General features: G+C 32.3%; 1 protein-coding gene across 3 annotated transcripts; it reads left to right on the top strand.

Moving 5' to 3' along the window:
- The first annotated feature begins 12,009 nt into the window (after positions 1–12,009).
- LOC145137768 (MADS-box protein AGL24-like) lies at positions 12,010–18,292 on the top strand. Of its 3 annotated transcripts, none has more exons than XM_079071907.1 (9): positions 12,010–12,141; positions 12,608–12,819; positions 16,589–16,670; positions 16,796–16,857; positions 16,919–17,018; positions 17,120–17,161; positions 17,526–17,567; positions 17,671–17,834; positions 18,056–18,292. In XM_079071907.1, exons 2-9 carry the CDS (start codon positions 12,638–12,640, stop codon positions 18,069–18,071), a joined length of 690 nt encoding a protein of 229 aa, XP_078928033.1. In that variant the 5' UTR covers positions 12,010–12,141; positions 12,608–12,637; the 3' UTR covers positions 18,072–18,292. The 3 variants fall into 3 exon arrangements, with proteins under 3 accessions (XP_078928033.1, XP_078928034.1, XP_078928032.1); XM_079071908.1 differs by having other exon boundaries at positions 12,135–12,235; XM_079071906.1 differs by lacking the exon at positions 12,010–12,141 and adding an exon at positions 12,266–12,405.
- The last annotated feature ends 1,650 nt before the right edge of the window (positions 18,293–19,942 follow it).

Below are 19,942 nucleotides of genomic sequence, written 5' to 3'. Positions count from 1 at the left end.
TTCCTTTTGTAAAAAATATTATCTTGATGAATCATATTGGACCATGCATGAGTTAGAGTCCTTATTATGGGTCTTAATGGACAAAGTCGGGTTTTGGGTCCCATTAAGACATGCAAAGTGGTAAAGTTGCCAACTTTATGTATTAATACCTTGAAATGAAGTAGATCTGAGGTTTGGACGTTAAGAGCTTAAGTGGTTAAGACAAAAATTAGACAAATGGGACCCTGGCCGGTACGAGGGGCGTAATTCCTGGTACGTTGCGCCTACTGGGTCAACTACTCGTTTTTAGTCATCATTTGTACGCCGTGCGTAGAAGGAGTACGTCGAGCGTACTCGGTGAAGTGGGCTTTTGACGCTTTAGGCCCTTTTTGGACTCGGGATTCTTTTGGGCTTTGGACCTTAACTGGATTTTGGGCCTTATGTCTGTTGGGCCATGGTTGGGCCTTAGGTTTATGAGTTGGACCATTTTTGGGCCATAGGTGATTATTGGGTTATTGTCCAAGTTAGTTGGGCCCATTAAGGGGAGGGTAAAATAGTCTTTTACCCTAGGAGTGAAGTTGAGGAGTCGGGACCCCGATTATGGTTATTGACGTAATTATTAATTAGGGTTTTGTTTGTTTGGTTAGTGAGGTGATTACCAGTTGCAGCAGCTTGCGTATTGCGTTCTCAGCAGGATCGAGGTGAGTTTGCTCGTTATACTGTAGGACACTAGGATATGTTATGTGCTTGTAGTCTTTATGACTCTTGGTGTATGTGTTATATGCATGTGTACCTGTTTGCTATATGTATGTGTGGTGAAATAGACCGAGGGTGAAATAGACCCTATACGGCTTGGGCCGACATATGAGTTGAAATAGACTCGGGGGCGAAATAGACCCGGTACAGCTTCGGTCGAGGCATGCGTTGAAATAGACTCGGGGGTGAAATAGACCCGGGGGTGAAATAGACCCGACACAACCTTGAGATTGGCAGATATGTATGGTATGCGGTATTTTGGGGAACTCACTAAGCTTCGTGCTTACGGTTTTCAGTTTTGTTTCAGGTACTTCCAGATCGAGGGGGAAGAGCTCGGCATGATCACATCGCACACACCATATCGCTTCGTATTTTATTCAACTCTAATGTATTCAGATGATTTTGGCATACTCTGATTTCATTATGATTATATGAAAACGTTTGGATGTTGGTTTTATTATTATAAAAATTGAAATTTTTAGTCTTAAATTTTGGGACACTATAGTAACACTCTATAGGCCACAAAACATACAAAGACAGCCTCCAACTAACTTGCTTCTGTGATGCTAGAAACTTCTACCAACACTGCCAGTTGCCTTAAGCATGCAAATTATACACAAAACGGAATCACAAAGGCTGTCGAATGAATGTTTCTACCCTAAGCCCACAACCAGACAATGAACATGAAATAAGGACAAATCAGTCCTTCTAGGGCTATATGATCCTAATCATATACAATTTTTAAAGCATACAATTAAAAATCAATTCCACCAACATAGATTCCAAATATAACATAGCATCCAATTTCTCCTAGGCTATAAGGCATCACAAAGTAGGCCATTCTGTCCAACATCTGAAATTAATACTAGCATGCAGTTCCAAAAGCTCAATCAGCAGGCATCTACAAGCATCTCTCCTAACATTCTATCATGCAATCCATAGTAGATCTTTATCCCTAATCTAGCATTCCGTTCTCATATACTCATACCAAAACAATAAGCCTAACACATGTATGGGTATTTTGGGAAATACTTCATTGAGCTCTGCTGATTGCATGCATCGCACCACTTTTTCTTAGAAAACCTTTTTAGAAAATCATTTTTTAAAATATTTTAGAAATCCTCAGTTTAAGTTCATACACACCCGAGAGTTTGCCCGAATCCCTCGAACCAAGGCTCTAATACCAACTTGTAACGACCCAAAAATACCAAGTAAAATTTTCATTTTTAAATAAGCCAAAAACATTCATTCATTATCCAAAAGACGATCAGAGTAAAAGTATTCTCAAAACATCATAGTAAACTCATAAACAATCATTGCGGAATAAATCTCCAACAGATGCAGTGCGATCAAGCCGGACTCTTCCTTTTGAAACCGAAAATACCTGAAATTGTTTAAACCACAAAACCGTAAGCACAAATCTTAGTGAGTTCCCCAAAATACCACATACAACATATATTTATATAACAACACGTAACTATGTCGGGTCCGTAACAACCCTCAGGTCTATATTAATCCCGAGTCCAAAATGACTCCATATAACAACATGTAGTTGTGTCGGGTGTATAACAACCCCGAGGCTATTCCACCCCACATACATAAGCATATAGGCAAATCAACATGAGTCACAAAGACAACAAGCACATACATGCATATGAGCAAGTATGACAAAGACAACTATCATCCTACAAATATAATCCAGTGGGTCGGCATTGGTACCTTTGATCTACCAGTAAAGTGAAGAGACTCACTTGAACTACTCAATAGAAGCCCAACAGCTACTTCAACATCAGAACAGCCAACCCAAGCTTCATAAAGCCAAACTTAAACCAACCCTTAGTCAAATACTCAATTCTACCCAAGTTTGACCAAAAGTCAAACTGGTCAAAAAGTTAATGGTCAAAACTAAGGTCAAAAATGCCAACAATAGCCCTCCACGTTGTAGCCTTCCTTGGTCACGTTGTGGGCACTAAATGTCAAAATAGTCGTTGATTCCCTAGTCGCCATGTTGTGGCAGCCAAAGGCCACGTCGTGGGGACTGGTGTAAACAGCTCAAACGAGCTTAATCCATTTTCTTCCGATTTCAAGAGCTTCAAAGCTCAGATCTGATTCTTTCCAAGGTCTTAATGGGTAAAGTTTATAACTTTATCTATTAGGAAGGTCCAAACCACCAAGATCTAGACTTGAAGTCTCAAAGGGACCCAAAAATGCATCTTTCTAAACTTAATCCACTAAGTCCAAGTCTCCCATTTCCATATCTGAATCAACAAGATGTCTAGAGGGATAATGTTTCCAACTTTATACATAATAATTCCCAAATCATTCAAGAACTAAACTTTAATACACCAAAATGGCCTAAAGGACCAAGATAACTTGCATGTCTAAAAGGGAAGGAAAAATATTATAACTTTCCTAGTCCATGAGATCTAAGAAACATTCCAAACTGATCAAAAGATGTTGGAGTCCACTCAACTCCAAGATCACCCATAAATTGGACCGAAAGTGCCAAAAACCCCAAATGACAAGATCTAAAGAACTAGAGAGCAAGATTGGAACTTTATACTTACAATAGTCTAGAAATGAAGTGTCTTTGATGGATCCAAACTTGAAGCATCATTCCTTGCAACTAAAATAACCTTCTTGATCTTCAAAATTAATCAAAATAGCATAAAAAGCATCCAAAAGAGGAGAGAGGAGAGAGGAGAAAGGAGAAGCTTAAATCTTGAAGGTGGACGCTAGGGTTTATCCCAAGGGGTTCTAGAGGCAACGGAGGCTGGTAAAATGCCCAAAAATATGGAACATTAAGCTTAAATGTGTTATAAACCCTAAAATCATGGGCTTGGTCCTGGCTGATCGTCGTACCGTGGTGACTGCCATGTCGTGGGTTCTGATCCCTACTTTGTGGTGACGGTTTTCACTCAAATCCACCTCAACTTCAAACAACCATAACTTCTTCGTTCAACTCCGTTTTCGGATATCTTTATATCCACGTAAAGGTATTGACGAGCCCCATACTTCTCTCTAGTTAATTTTGTCTTAACACATGATTAACTAAAAACCATAATCCATGCAAGAAGCCTAACATATAACTTTTCCCATTTTACTCTCTGGCTCCAAAACTCAAACCAAGGGCTTAGATCAAATAACCAATATTATCAACATCCAACAAGGTCTAAACCCTATTCTCTTAAAGCCCAAGATCTCTACTTGATCCATTTATTGCCCATAATCCCAAAATAAGAAACTTCTCAAAACAGGATGTTACAAATCAATTTCAAAATTAATTTAAAAATGGCAGTAACAAAAATAAACAAATATGTTCTTGTCAATCCGGACTGTAAGTATTATTTCGGACATGCATTCTGGAATTGATCTTCGTATTTCAGATTGTTATGCCCATTCAAAAATCACTTGTAATTGGTAATGTTCTTGTTATTCTGGACTCTAAGGAGTGGGACTAACACATTTTAAGGTAGTTATATGGTTATTATATGGCTAAAACTAACAAAAATTTAAAAAAATTAACATATACTGAACTTGTTCCTCATATTCGAGACTTGTTCCTAAACCATTTGGAATCCTCATAAATGATTTTTCATCAAGAGCCTTTGTAAAAATATATGCAAATTGATCTTTTGTTTGGACAAAGTGAACTTCTATGTTGCCTTCTTCGACATGATCTTTGATAAAGTGATATCGAAGAGCAATGTGCTTGGTTTTTGAATGTTGAACTAGATTATGACAAATTCTAATTGCACTTTGAGAATCACAAAAAATGGGATTTTCTTCATATTAATGGCATAGTCTCGAACTTGATTTTGAATCTATATGACTTGTGAAGTACATGGATCGGCAACAACATACTCAACTTCTGTTATGGATATCGAAACACTAGTTTACTTTTTCGACTACCAACCCACCAACTTTCCATCGACAAATTGACAACCACCAGTTGTGCTTTTTCTATCTAACTGGCAACCACCTAGATCAGCATCTGAATAAGCTCGAATGAAAAACCCTATGTTTTCAGGATACCAAAGACCAAGTGTTAGAGTCTTGTGAAGATATCTAAAGATGTTATTCATCGTTGTAAGATGTGGTTCTCTTGGATTGGCTTGATACCTAGCATAATTACACACATAAAACATTATATCAGGCCAAATGGTTGTATGATATAACAAAGAACCAATCATGCTTCAATAATTTTTAAAGTCGACGACTGGTTTATACAATGAAGGACTTAATCTTGTGCTAAAAGCCATTGGAAATTTTGCATCTGAACATTTCTCCATGCGAAAACCTACAAGTAAGTTCTCCGTGTTAGACTCTTGATTAATAAAATTTCCTTCTTTTCTTTGTCAAATATTCAACCCCAAAAAGAAATTGATCTTCCCCATCATACTAATTTCAAACTTGCTTCCCATCAAATTCTCAAAATCCTTCGATAAAGCAGGATCAGTAGAACCAAAAATAATATTATCTATATAAATTGGAACAAGCATTAAATGAAACTCCACCTTCTTACAGAAGAGTGTAGGATCAACTGATCTTTCCTTAAATTTGGAGATTTTCAAAAAATTTGTTAGAGTTGCATACTATGCCCTTGGTGCTTGTTTTAAGCCATAAACAACTTTATCAAGAACATAACAATTATTTGGAAACTTATCATTTACAAATCTAGGAGTTTGTTCTACATAAAAAGTTTCTTCAAGTACTCCATTTCGAAATTCACACTTCACGTCCATTTGATAGACAATGAAATTCTTGTGAGTTGTATAAGCAAGAAAAACACGAAAAACTTCGAGTCTTACAACAAGGGCGAATGTTTCATCATAATAAATTCCTTCTTGCTAACTATATCCCTTAACAACAAGCCTAGCCTTATTACGAACAAAATTTCCTTCTTTATCAATTTAATTTTTAAAAACACACTTCAAGCCAAGAACATAAACATTTTCGGGTGTAAGAATTAATCTCCACACTTTATTTCTATAAAACTCGGCCAACTCGGAGTGCATTACAACAAGCCAATCTAGATGTTCTAAGACATTTTTAAGTGTTTTAGGTTCAACTTTAGAATTAAAGACATGAAACATGAAAAACTCTTGATTAACATTTAAAATTTATTTCTTTCACACAATTATGCTCTTGTTAATACAACAGAATTAGGATTACCAAGTATTTGTTCTTTGGAATGGTCTATTGTCCATTTCTTTAATGGGGGAAACGAAGGATCAAAGTCCAAATCTACATCTTCAAATATTTCTTCTGCGTCGGAAAATTCTCCTATAATAGAAATAGAATCAATAATAGCAACATCATGATTTAAGAAAACAAATGTTCGACTCGTTTGACATAATAGTCATCAAAGATCAAATTGGAGGTTTCTTCAATACGGATAGTTCTCTTGTTCATCACTCTACATGTCACAGAATGTTGTGAATATCCATGAAAGATTCCTTCACCTGCTTTAGATTGAAACTTGGAAAGATTGTCTTTTAAGGTCATGATGAAACATCTACAGCCAAAAACATGGAAAATTTTAACATTAGGTTTCCTTTGTTAATGATTTCATATGGAGTGGTATTAAATCTTCGATGTATGAAAGAGCAATTTTGAGTAAAGCAAGCAGTGGAAATAGCTTCAGCCCAATAATATTGAGGACGATTTGCAAAATTGAGCATCTTCCTTGCTACTTCACAAAGAGATCTATTTCGACGTTCAACTACATTCTTCTTCAAACTTACTTCGATTGTCTTAATGAAGTTAATCATTTCTTCTGCAGTTTCAGATTTTTCTGAAGAAAATGAACCCAAGTAAAGCATGAAGAATCATCCACAGTAACTAGAATATATTTCTTTCCATCAATTGACTCAATCAATAAAGGTCCACATAAATCAATATGTAGAAGTTCAAGTGGCTAAACTATCTTCGAGTCAATAGTTATATTATGTCCTTGTCTATGTTGCTATCCTTGTTTACAAGCTGCCCACAGAGAATCATTGTCAAATTTAAGAACTAGTAAACCTCTAACTAAATTATTGACAACAAGCTTATTAAGATTTTTGAAATTTAAATGAGAAAGCCTTCGATGCCATAACCAACTGAGATCTAAAGAGGCCTTCGATAATAAACAAATTGAAGGTAAACCAGCAATAGGTTTCATATCTAAGGTAAACATGTCACCTTTTTTCTTGGACTTTAATAACATTTCTTTTGAATTTTTGTTGGACATAACGCTTCCTTCTTCATCAAACATCACTTGGTTGCCTTTACCTACAATCAATTGTGAAACACTGATTAAATTGTGTTGTAAAACTTTAACATAAGCAACACGTGTAGTTGTAAAATTTCCATTTCTGATTTTTCCATATCCTTTGATTGAACACTTATTATTGTTTCCAAACTTCACAACTCCAGCATTATCAAGCTTTCTGAAATCTCACAAATACTCCTTCTTCCCATTCATGTGACGTGAGAAACTACTATCAATATACCAATTTTCATCGTATTGATCATCACATAATATATGCAATCAATAAGAGAGATTTAGGTACCCAAGGCTTTTCGGGTCAATTGACATTAGTGTGAAATGTGGAATTATTAATCAAGTTTTGAACTTTGTTTTTAACTCGCTCAACCAAATCAGATTCAAATCTTTGAGATGGATAAACATATTCATTTAACATCGATGAATCAACTTTTAACTTTTCATTCTCAACATTTCTTTTAGGAATAGTGGGGTAAAAATTTGTTTTGATTGACTCACTTTTGTGGTTTCGATAAGGTTTCTCGTAATGAAGTACTTTGTTGTGATGATTCACACAAATAATTTTCATATGTATCTTTTATTTTCTCTTCTAAAAATAACCTTGATTGATATCTCTTTCCCTTATTGCCCAACCAATGATTTAAATTTCCAGTATCATTTTTACCTTTAGAAAAGGAAACCTTCAACTTTTGATTAGAATTTGGATTAGGAAAATTAGGATTTTGTGGTTGAAAATTCAACTTTGATTTGGCAACATTTGCTTTTGGTTTAACAACATTTGCTTGCTGAAAACGATTATCTTTGTAAATATTATTCCTATTCTTCCAGTATGAATTATATCGAAAATCTCGATTGGATTGAACATTTTTCGAAAATGGTTTTTGATATTTTGGTTTCACATTTTGAATTTTCGACACCACTGGTATATAGTTACATCAATTTACTTTCATATGTCTTTAACAGGAGGTTCGATTCCTTTCACAATTCAAACACCCATCTTCTCTTTCTTGTTGAGTTTGTAACTAGAGTTAGGAATTTTCTTTCTAATATTGGTAAAAGTCTTTGCTTTTTGATTTAAAGAATTATCTTCAATATGTACATTTGAAACAAAACCCTTCATCAGTCACTTGCAAATTATCCTTTTGTCAACAAAGTCATTAGCCTTGGATGAACCTCTTCACCATTTCTTTTTGTTACAAAAACTTGATTCGAGTAATCCTTAAATTTTGGATAAAAAACAACATTTTGTTCAAGATAATGTTTTCTTTTTTTCTTTCAAAACTTTTCCTTATACATCTCTTATAGTGTGGCTACGTGAATGCGACCTACTATTGATTCAAATGACTTTTAGTGATACATATATCAATATACTATTATACGTATGTATAGGATGTATTTTAAAACTTTTCAAAAAACAAGGTTTAAATTTAATTATATGAATTAACAATTAATTAATTAATCTTTTAAACCAATTATGAATTTAATATTTATCTACTTCCTTAAAATTTGAATTAGGGTTATAAATTATCTAGCATTATTTGGTTCAGATTTTATCAGATAAAATAACAAATAATGATTAATAATTAACCTATTAATTGAATTAGGCAAGCAGATCAAGAAAAAACGAATTTTTTAAAAGACATGTCGCGCCCTTCGATATATATATTTTTTGTTTTTCAAGTTTCATCTTTTACGCAAATGTAATTGAAAAAGGCATGGCCCTGATACCATTATTGGGTTTTTTAGGTTAAAATAACATTGTACATGCAAAATTTTACTTAACATTTAAGGGTACATGCAACATAAAAGGATCTATGACTTTTCACAATTAATAACAACATACTTATGAAACAAAAACTTTTATCCTATTATAATCGAAATTACTAGTAAGAAAACATACCTTTAACATAATTAAATATGCCAATATTTTGAGTTCTTTGAATGTTCCATAGAAAGCAAGCGCCAAAAGTATGCACGCCTCTAATGGTTCACACCCCAAACCCTAGAACACTAAACGAACAAGAGGAGTGATGAGGAAAGAAGAGAATTTCGTTCTCCACCTTCTAGGTATGAGAATCCACTAAAATTAGATGTCTAAGAGTCCTATTTATAGTTTAGGTAACTTACTGATAAATCCAGATTTGAATAATTAAATAATAGATTTAATCCCTAATTCAAATCATTTCCTTATCTACTACCAGAAGCCTTCCAAAAACCCTTAGAAAGCCTCCAAAACCATCCACACCATTGATGGTTCAAGAATTGCTTCTTTTGTTCAATTATTGAACAATTACAATTCACCCTTGCACTTTTAATTAATTCCAATTAATCTCAAATTAATTCTAGATTAATTTTGATTAATGGTTAACTAATTCCATCTATTTATAATTAATTTATTTATCACATAACAAATTAACAAATCATTTTATCTTTCTCTCCTAAAGTCATTTCAAACTATTTCTAGCTTTTGAGTACAACCCAAAAAGGACTTTACTTTTATTCCATAAAGTTATATCAATTTATTCATGACTTTGACTAATTTAGTTATGACCTTAGACACTTATTCCAATACTTTATGCTATCAGTCGGCTAATATCTTGGAAGAGTCATAAGTAAAAGTTGACGACTATATCAATTATGATGGCAAAATACGTTGTCATATATACTGCAACTTTCCGTATAATGTTATTGAGAAATGAAATTACACGATTCATGATCGTAAATTTTATTTCAAGGCAATTAAAAGAAAACTTATTGCTTTAATTTTGCCTCTATAAGTTTCTCCACTAGCGATAATTATAGTGGAATGATGATTAACCTCGATACAAAATACTTGTTCGCTTAAGAGAAAGTAAGGGGAGATAATATTTGTATCAGACACATTAACACTGATAATAAGCTAGCTGATCCAATAACGAAAGGTATACCACCTAGTTATTTGAACATGTTGTCAATATGGGCTTAAGGCTAGACCTAGTATTATATAATTCTAACATAGTGCTTTAATGGATCTTTTAGTTTTATTATTCAAGTACTTGATTATTATTCTTTCATGATATGAAATTTGTTTATATTAATAACTTGTGCACACTTTTTCTCTATATAGACAAATGTAATGAAATACGACTTAAATCTAAAGTTATTCTCTAAAAGGACACGTTATACTGTATTTTTTTTATTTGCTTTTGTGTTAATTAGAAACATTATGAATTTAACTTGGCCACGATAACAAAACATGTATACATATAGTCACTTAGCCAAGTGGAAGAATGTTGGAAAATAACTTGTTAAGGTGGCCTTTGGACTATCATGTAATATGTGCTACATGTTGGTACAGTTATATTGTATACCCTAACATATTATGTAATGATATTAAAGTCCCCAGACTTAAATATATGTAGTATGATGAATATGACCTTTGTTTGTAACTTGAGGGACTAAATATGTGTAGTTGTATAACTTACCCATAAGGTGCAATAGTGAGAATTAAACACACATTTAGGATAAACGTATTATGGAGAGATGGGAACGGTCTTCCTATTTAATTCTAAGTTCTCCTTATAAACACCAGCATACAATCCTCATGTGTGTATTAATCAATCCATCATATTATCATTGAGGCACCATTACGGAAGTGAAAAGAATCATAATATGGTATCATCATCTTCAAATTGTATGAATATACCATTCCATAAGTAAGTTTTCTTCAATTGATTTAGGGTTCTTCATGTATGCATAAATTGATCTTGGTTTATTCCAATTAATCAACATGCATCGGTCATTTTATGGCGACCATGAGTCTTCATTGTGCTCACCAGATAATTCATTTGCATGGAATGTCATTTTCCTTGGATCTCATTCATCCACATTGGAGGATTGATACATTACGCCTGAATTCAGAAGATAACTCACACAATGATGTCACCAATGAATTTGATAAGTTGCTTAGTGAGTTGTCTTCAAGATACTAAATATGACCTCTAAGTAAGAAAAAATTGTTACTTCTATCATTACTAAACTTTTGAGTGAATCTAATATATTATTTGAGCCCTTGATTCTTCGACCATATGGTAGACCTCCAAAAACAAAAAAGAAAACAGGGATAAGTTCAACCGCACACCCTTCAAGATTTAAGCTTATAGAATCATTACAAACACACAATCCTTCGATTTCTACTTTTATCTTTGAGATGAACAATGAAGTGTCTAAAAATGATTTATTTGATTTAAATGCATGTCTAACTTTTTCAAAGTGATGATGATCGTCAAAGTTATTTAACATTATTTTGATTGGAATATTTTTGATTGACAAGTTGCCTTTAATATTATTGTGATGTCAATGTTTATTTCTTGAGTCTTTTAATATTATTGTGATGTCAATGTTTATTTCTTGAGTATGTAGTGCAAGTCTGTAAAATAAAAAATGGTATGTGATTAATAACAATGATTAACACTAAAATAAACATAAATGGTTAAAAATTCAATAAGATTTATTTACATTTTATTTAATAACGGTTCCAAAAACATAAATATTCGTATCTATCTAGGTGATGATGAAAATTAATATTTGACGTTATAAAAGTGATAAATAAGACAGAAAATTTTGATTTTTGTACATAAGAAAAAAAATAAAAAAGAAATTGATAAATTATGAAAACAAGAAAGAGAAAAAGGAAAAAGACAAACACTCCGGTTCTCTATCTTTATATGTTTGGTAATTTTTTTTTTTTTTTATATTTCTATTGATTAAAAGAATGGATATAAAAGGGAAACCACTTTTGTATCAAGTGGAAGAATAAAATAAACAAAAAGTAGATATACTACAAACTAATACAAAATATCTAAGTAAAATTGAAAATAAATAAAAAATAAAAAATATCTAATTTTACAAAAATAAAGATTATAGCTTCAAGCAATTTTTATGCGTCTTCGGTAAATGTGGAAAGCAGTTGTCATTGGAAGGGATTAGTTTTGCTATTTACAGCAACCTTTTCCTTTCCTTTTCTTGAAACAAAAACGTTTCTCTCTCCCCGTCTCTCTCTCTCTCAACACATCACTTTCCTCTCTTTCTTCTATTATTGGTTAGCAGCTGGATATATCTATCTATCAACACCCTCCTCTCAAAGAATCAAACAGGTAAAAGAGCGCAACAATCCACCATTCTTATACCTAAAGAGTTGCATGTACATCAAAATACGATTATAGTTCCTGGATTTCTTCTATTTAAAAGGTTTTCGTGGGTTGTTTGCCTTGTTTTTGGAGGCTTTTTAAGAGTTAGATCTAAAAGATGATCATACCTAGCTGAAAAACCACTTTTGTTACTATCATTTTTGGGTGCGATAGAGCTATCAATAGTCTTATCTCAAAACTCTCTCCCAATATATATACTTTGAGAAAGAAGTAAGCGGATAAACATTATCTACCATTTTTCTACCTAACTTAAGCCCTCTTTTTCTTGTAATCGAATACTTTTGCATGTTCATCAGGATATGATTATGATTTTTTCTGGGGTTTCCTGCGTTAAATATACAAGTTCAAATAAAGCTAAAAAACGTTTCTTTAGATATCAGTTGTGATTGTGGTTTTGTTTGGATTGTTGCAGAAGAAGTAGTTTGACTTTCGAGGGACACCAATGGCGAGGGAGAAGATAAAGATAAAGAAAATCGATAATATAACATCCAGGCAAGTGACTTTCTCAAAAAGAAGAAGAGGGCTTCTGAAGAAAGCCCAAGAACTTGCTGTTCTTTGTGATGCTGACGTAGCTCTCATCGTCTTCTCGGCCACCGGAAAACTCTTCGAGTATTCAAGTTCCAGGTAACTCATCAATCTGATTTAGACTTATATATCGTTCTGTGTATATAGGATCCCATTGGGGCTTTATTCTAGATCGACTTTACTCTAAAATTAGCCTCTGAAGTTAAGTTCTATACTTCTATCTTGATTTATATGATCAATTTCATGGTTTATACTAGAAACATGAAATCATGTCCAGGACTTCTTATCTTGATATCAAGAAAACGATGAACCCTAATTAAATCCCCAAAATGAATTATATAAATTCTTTGAAGATTTTATAATTGGTAAGGCTTATTTGATTTGATAATTGATATTAAACTTCTTTGAGTATGTATATGGGAGTTTCGGGTTGTTCATCTATAGGTTAAGATGAGTAGACTTTCTATTCTTTATCAAAGTTCAAAATATTATAACTGTATTCTTTTACAATACATCTTTTAGATATTTCATAATATCCTTTCAATGAATGGGTTTGTAAAAATATTATCTAAACTTTTTTTTATTAGGCTAAGAGGAGTGGTGACACTCTTGGCACCTTGCCACATAAACATTTTAGTTGCCACATCATTTTTCTCCATTTAACACTTACACTTAACATTTGGTAAGGAGTGGTAACACTCTTGGCACTCAATTTTTTGTATTTTCTTTTTTCTATATATATAAAGTAAAACAGAGATTTGATTCCATGCATAAAGTAGTGATTTTTGTTTTTACTATGCATACTGAAAAAGTGAGTCTGCAAAAGACATGCAACCAATGAAACACAAATTTGCCTTTCTCTTTCATCTCGCTAACATGTTGGCGACTAAACAATGGCGAGCCCCCTAGCGAGAGCTAGGGGGCGGTGTTTCCTTCAAGTTGGCGAGCATGGCCACCTTCTTAGCGAGCACGACTCCGTTCAGCCTTATAATATATAGCTTTAAATTTATATCATTAAATAAATATAATCAAACAAATAATTCGTATAAAAATATTCATATTAACTGTAATATTTTTAAAACAAACATACTATTAAATATATAATATCATTCATAATATATTAAAATAAACATGTACGCTTGTTATAGAAATATTACATATGTTTGAACTTTGAAGAAATTATAACACATATATTTAAAGAAATATTATATATTCATGTGTTGGAACATCTTTCCCAAAAATGATCAATTGTCTTAGATTGGAGTGAGTTTATTTGTTTTAATACTATTCATAATTCCAGTTTTAGAGTTAAAAATATAATTGGATTAGAGAGTATTTATTCTATTTTTAACTCTAAAAATAAAATTACTTTATTTATCTAGATGAGTTAGTCTAACAAATTTTCACTTTATTTCTACGAAATTTAAAAAGAAACTTCTAAAAATAATATATGCTTTATCAAGTATATTAGTTTGATTTACCAATACGTAACTTTAACAGGAAACCTTATCATTGCCCATTAGAAATAAGAGTCCAAAGTCCATTATGTCATTATGGTAGCTAATTATTAATACATATTATATTACCATTAAAATAAATCAACAATGAGTATGTACAATACGAGAGTAACACATTAATAGGTTGGGCTGCGTTCATGGATACTCACCAGCACTTTATTGGATGGAACACAACTTTTTAACAAGTTGGTCCGGATAAGATAGAATCGGATAAGATGGAAATCATAGAATCACTAACACTTACCCATCGACATATAATAGCTGGCATCATTTTCTACATAGGACCCCAAATCATTGTATCTTATTATTGCTGTTGTATCTAACCACTTATTATCAAGATCCATAAATGATACATATATATTATGAGAAGTACACGAATGCTTGATATGATACGTATTGAAACTTGATCAAAACATAAAACAAATCAAAGATTACACATTAACATATTTAAGCACTATAATAGGATGCTTGATCCTTACTTCGCCTTTTCTTACCAATGATGAATTTATTGTATTTTTGGGGCCTTTTTTCATGGAATTTAGCTCTATTTCAAAGTGAGAAATTAGAGCCTTAAATATGGAATATAAGAATGCATTAACATGTTAGCTACGCCCCCTTTGTGTTAATTGACTCACCAACACCATTATATGAGATAAAACACTAACATTTTTTCATTAGATGGAAAATGTATTTACGTTTTGTACAACTTAAGGTTGGTCAAGTTATTGATGTAACAGCCTCATAAGATAGAATCACCAACACAAACCAATATTAGTACTTGCATAAACTACCATACGAAACCAACTCATTATATAATTGGCCGTATATTTAATCAATCCATAATGAATTCAAATGAAAAGTACACAAATTATAAGCAAATTGTTCCCAAGGTTAAGGACCCCCTTTCTGTGTGAGTTGTTAGGGTTAAAAACACACAAACAATAATAATAAGATGCAAATAAACCCAAAAAATTATCGCGGCTCACAATCCGGGTAATTGTGCTATATCCACTAGCGAATTAGATATGCATTAATTTTTTTTGTAAGGACCTTACAACCGTAGGGTTTACATGTATAAAATATAGGAAAAAAATATGGGCATAATATAACGACCCTGTCAAGCCCATCCCACCATCAAAACTAGACATGGCCATTAACTATGTATCGTTGAACCTATCTTCCTTGAATTTTCACAAGTGTTGCTATGCCTATTACAATACAAAGCAGTACTAAATAGTACAAGTAATATTTTATATTTTTTCTTATAAAAGTGAATACTTCTTACATAGTAATAAACCAAAAGTACATTGTTATGTTCAACATGCATCGAATACCTAAATCATATTTGTATGCTCAACGAATTTTTCATGCTCATCCTTTGCCATCTTCAAATCTCGCTTGTTTTACATAGCCCTTAGGTCTAGTCCTTGGTTGATTGACAAAGAGAACATATTGCGATAATATTTTGTGAAATAAGAACAATATTAATTTAACCATTAAACAGCAAAATACAAACCATAATATATAGTATATTATTGTCGAATTCATAATTAAGAACAATACACATCCATATTTAGTCAATACTTAGTAGTCACCTGGGTAATACAAAAAATAAAGATCCGCATAAAACGTCCATGTTCACGAGTCCAATTACTAGCAATGTAACACGTAATTTATGCTTTGGAGTGTTTGTATATGGAGCTCCTAATCAAATTTAAATAGTTCAAATTAAAAGACCAGATGTACAAGCAGCAGTACCTAACTTCAAAAATTCATAGTTACTAGTTAGGTGTTACCTAAGCAACCCAGTTACATACATTCTAAATAATTTACATAATCATACTTTCTAAAGTTCATATAAACAATATAAGTTGTAGCTTAATGGAATCATTTAATAAAATAAATTGTTATTTCAATAATAACTGACCATGAAAGTGGGCTTCACTTCAAATATTTATCACCAAAAATTGTGATCCACGGATCAACGAATATCGTCCAACTTCACACCCGAAAATGGTGTTTTCCAAAGGTTTTACATGAAAAGCAACATAAAACTTTTTATTTAATAAAAATAAAGGCTTACTTTAGGAAATGCTTTGTTGTCGGTTATCATGAATTCCTGCATCCACTTTTAGACGTAATAACCACAATATTCTCAATAGGACTCCTGTTGGTTGCACTATAAATAAAATACACATGCGAGGATTATATGGGGAGTTTGCTATTTGTAACATGAAATAGTTTCGCGTTCATTTAGTTTGTTAATAATCACCAACTCTATTATATCTAGATAAATCGCGTACAACTGGATATAAATGAAACAAATTTAAAGTATTTGGGGTATTTTGAAGCATGCAGGAAATGCTAGGAAAGTATAAGCTCCATTCCAGTAACAATCGGGATAAAGTAGATGACCCTTCTCTCAACCTGGAGGTACGTATCACTTCAAATCCAAGAATTATTCTTCTCATAAGGATGCTTAATTGTCTTAAACAAAAAACATTTCTATTTTCTAAGAAGAGAAGACATATTTAGAATTGTTACCTGATGATATGTAGCTAGACGAAAGTGATGAAGTAAGATTGTCCAAAGAGATCTACGACAAGAACCGTGAATTAAGGTATATATAATCTTAATTATGTTTTATTCCAATACATGAACGATGATTAACATATGAGTAGGCAGTTAAGAGGCCAAGAGCTTCAGGGATTAACCATAGAAGAACTTGAACATCTAGAGACTGTACTCGAAGGGGGCCTAAGCCGTGTGCTTCAGACAAAGGTACAATTACCACAAATTTCAATGTGTAAACTACATAATTCTTCAAGAAAAACAATGCCATTAGAACAAAAAAAGCAACATATCTATTATTTTTGTTTCAGGATGAAAAATTTGGAAAAGAGATATCCAGACTTGAAGAGAAGGTTCGGGTTTCTTTCCATCTATTGCTACATTTTTCGTTTTAAGACCATGTTCGGCGTGGAGCTTCAGAGAACTTGTAGCTTTTAGTTTTTAAGAAAAAATTGTTTTGTTCGGTGGTAGGAGTTGTTAGCTTTTATTTTATATAAAAAGTTTGTAATCCAAAAGCTACTTCAAGTAGCTTTTAGTTTTTGGTTTTTACGTAATTTTATGCCTTTAAAAGCTAACAGCTACTTTTGCCGAACACTTCTACACAAATAAAAGTTCGAGCTTCCATCTAGCAGTTATAGAAGTATAGAACTCTTTAATCATATTTATCGTCTCACTTTGCTCGGATCTGATGTGGTTTTTCTATCTACATTCATCCAGGGAGCTAAACTGATGGAAGAGAACAGGCTGCTCAAACAAGAGGCAAGATTCTAATTTGATAATTTTAATCAAATTCAGTCTAATTGTTTAGATCAAAATAACTTTTTGTTGTCATTAACATGGTTTTTTTTTCCTACAAATATAGATGATGATGATTACAAATGGAAAGAGGCCGGGAACAACCGATAATGTGTTAAATAATCCTGAGGATCAAGGTAGTTCACCATCATCTGTCACCACACATGTAAATAGCTGCAATAGTGAACCTCCGCTTGAGGATGATGGCTCAGATACTTCGCTTAAACTCGGGTAAGCTTGTTGCACACTCCTTGATTAATGTTTCCTGTTATTATACTTGGAAGTCTAATTTCAACTGATTTAACTTGCTTGAAAGAATAAGAAGCAAACATCCCATACACACACAGACAAGACATACAGAGATGCATACATGCATACGTAGATTACATATAGACACATGACACACATGTATATTTGAAAATCATTCAGACATTCTATTGATCATGTATCAGGTTAGCGTTTTACTAATGCTGATAGAGTCAGAAGAATGTTAGCTTTCAAGGGATTGAGCAAAAAGTTGAAATGAGTTTGATGCTTTAATTTGTTGTTAAAGATTTTATCGAGACTGTTTCCCCTTTCATCATTTCTTATTTATTCATGTATACTGCTAAAATCTAACCTAGTTATACAGTATTTGTAATATTTGTATATCTTGTTTATGTATAATTAGTTGAAAGTTATATGTATAATATATAGTTTTGCAAAATAATTATGTTTTCTGTTAGAGTGAGAAAGTTCATGTTTTAAAGACTAATTGCCTAGAGACTAATCCGTTGGTTTATCAAACACACCTCCAGAATTTGAAGTCATTAAAAGGAAAAACATATTCATAAAATTTCACATCCAAAAGAAAGAAACACTTGATCAAGACTAAAAAGTTTATAACATTTTTTCTCATTAGAATATCCAATTAGTGGACACTTCTCTGATCTTTCGGAGAACTTATCAACACTATTAAGTTTAGTTGCAAAACAAAGACAACCAAAGACTCTAATATTATCAAAAACACAGAGAACGTTTCTAAACCAACACAAAAGGACAATTTCCATTTAAAATAGAAGAAGGAAGTCTATTGACTAAAAAACAACAATATTAAATCACCCCAAAACTTACAATGTAACCTTGATTGAAACAACAAGGACCAAGATAAACTCAAAAGATGTCTATGTTTCCTCTACACTACATCATTTTGTTGTGGAATATGAACACATTAAGTTTATTGGACAATACCTTTATATTAGTTCCATTATGAGATCTAACAATTTTAATTGTAACATTAAAATGATTTTCCAAAAGATTTAAAAACACATGAAAACACGAAAAACTTCTTCTTTAATTTCCATTAAGTAAACCTATGTGGCCATTGTCAAATCATCCAAAACATTCCTTACACACAAAGCCATCACTCTGTAAGGACCCCAAACATCTAAATGTATTAATTCACCTAGATTACTGGTTTTTGTGTTCACTTAAAGGAAAAGAGTCTCTATTTGTTTAGTTTTATGTCATGCTTCACACGGAGGAATATACTCATTCCCAAACTTTAAAGATTGCTTTAGAACATTCAAAGTTTGGTCAACAGGATGCAAATATGTCGTAAATTATACATATTTTAAGGGATGTATTTTATATTTTTCTGCATATTTTTACAGATATTTGGTACTTAAATATTACAAATTTATATTTTCCAGATTAAAAAAGCAATATGTTTAAATAGAAGCTTTAAAGGGATATTTTGGAACAATTTTCGTAGCTTGAAGACTAAGCAAGATTTCTGAAGAATCAAGGAATGATAATTCCAGAAAAATAGAAAATTTCAAAGATAATTGTTGATATTCGCAAATCACACCGTGATGATTAAATATCGCCGTGAAATAAGTCGGTTCTCAAATCCTATAAATAGCTCATTAATTTCATTTAAAAATATATCAAGACCATACGAGAAGTACTTAGAAGGAAGATGATCAACAGAGTCGAACCCGAAGAATTTGGTTTGCATTATGTTTAATTTTCTAGTTCTTATTATATATTTATTTTAGATTATGGGCTAAGTCTCTATACTTTTTATTAGATGTAGATGATCTATGATTATCGTTTAATTCATTGGAAGGATATGTGATAGTTGTTTAATTTATTATGTTTTAGAGATCCATGCATATTGTTGTTGATTTTATTATGTTTATGTAATTAAGTGCATGATTTATGATTAGGTTCAGATTATGTATCTTGAATCAACTGTTTAGTTAACAACTGGGAACTTGACCAATTGAGGCATAGACATATTTGACTAATGGAGACATCCCTAAGTTAAAAATAATAAAGTTAAATTAATATTCGTG

This window comes from Lactuca virosa, chromosome 9, assembly GCF_052849685.1.
Source record: "Lactuca virosa cultivar CGN04683 chromosome 9, Lactuca_virosa_CGN04683_v6, whole genome shotgun sequence".
Classification (NCBI taxonomy): Eukaryota; Viridiplantae; Streptophyta; class Magnoliopsida; order Asterales; family Asteraceae; genus Lactuca; species Lactuca virosa.
Note: the sequence above shows the minus strand (reverse complement) of the source record. Positions and strands in the feature narration are given on the sequence as shown.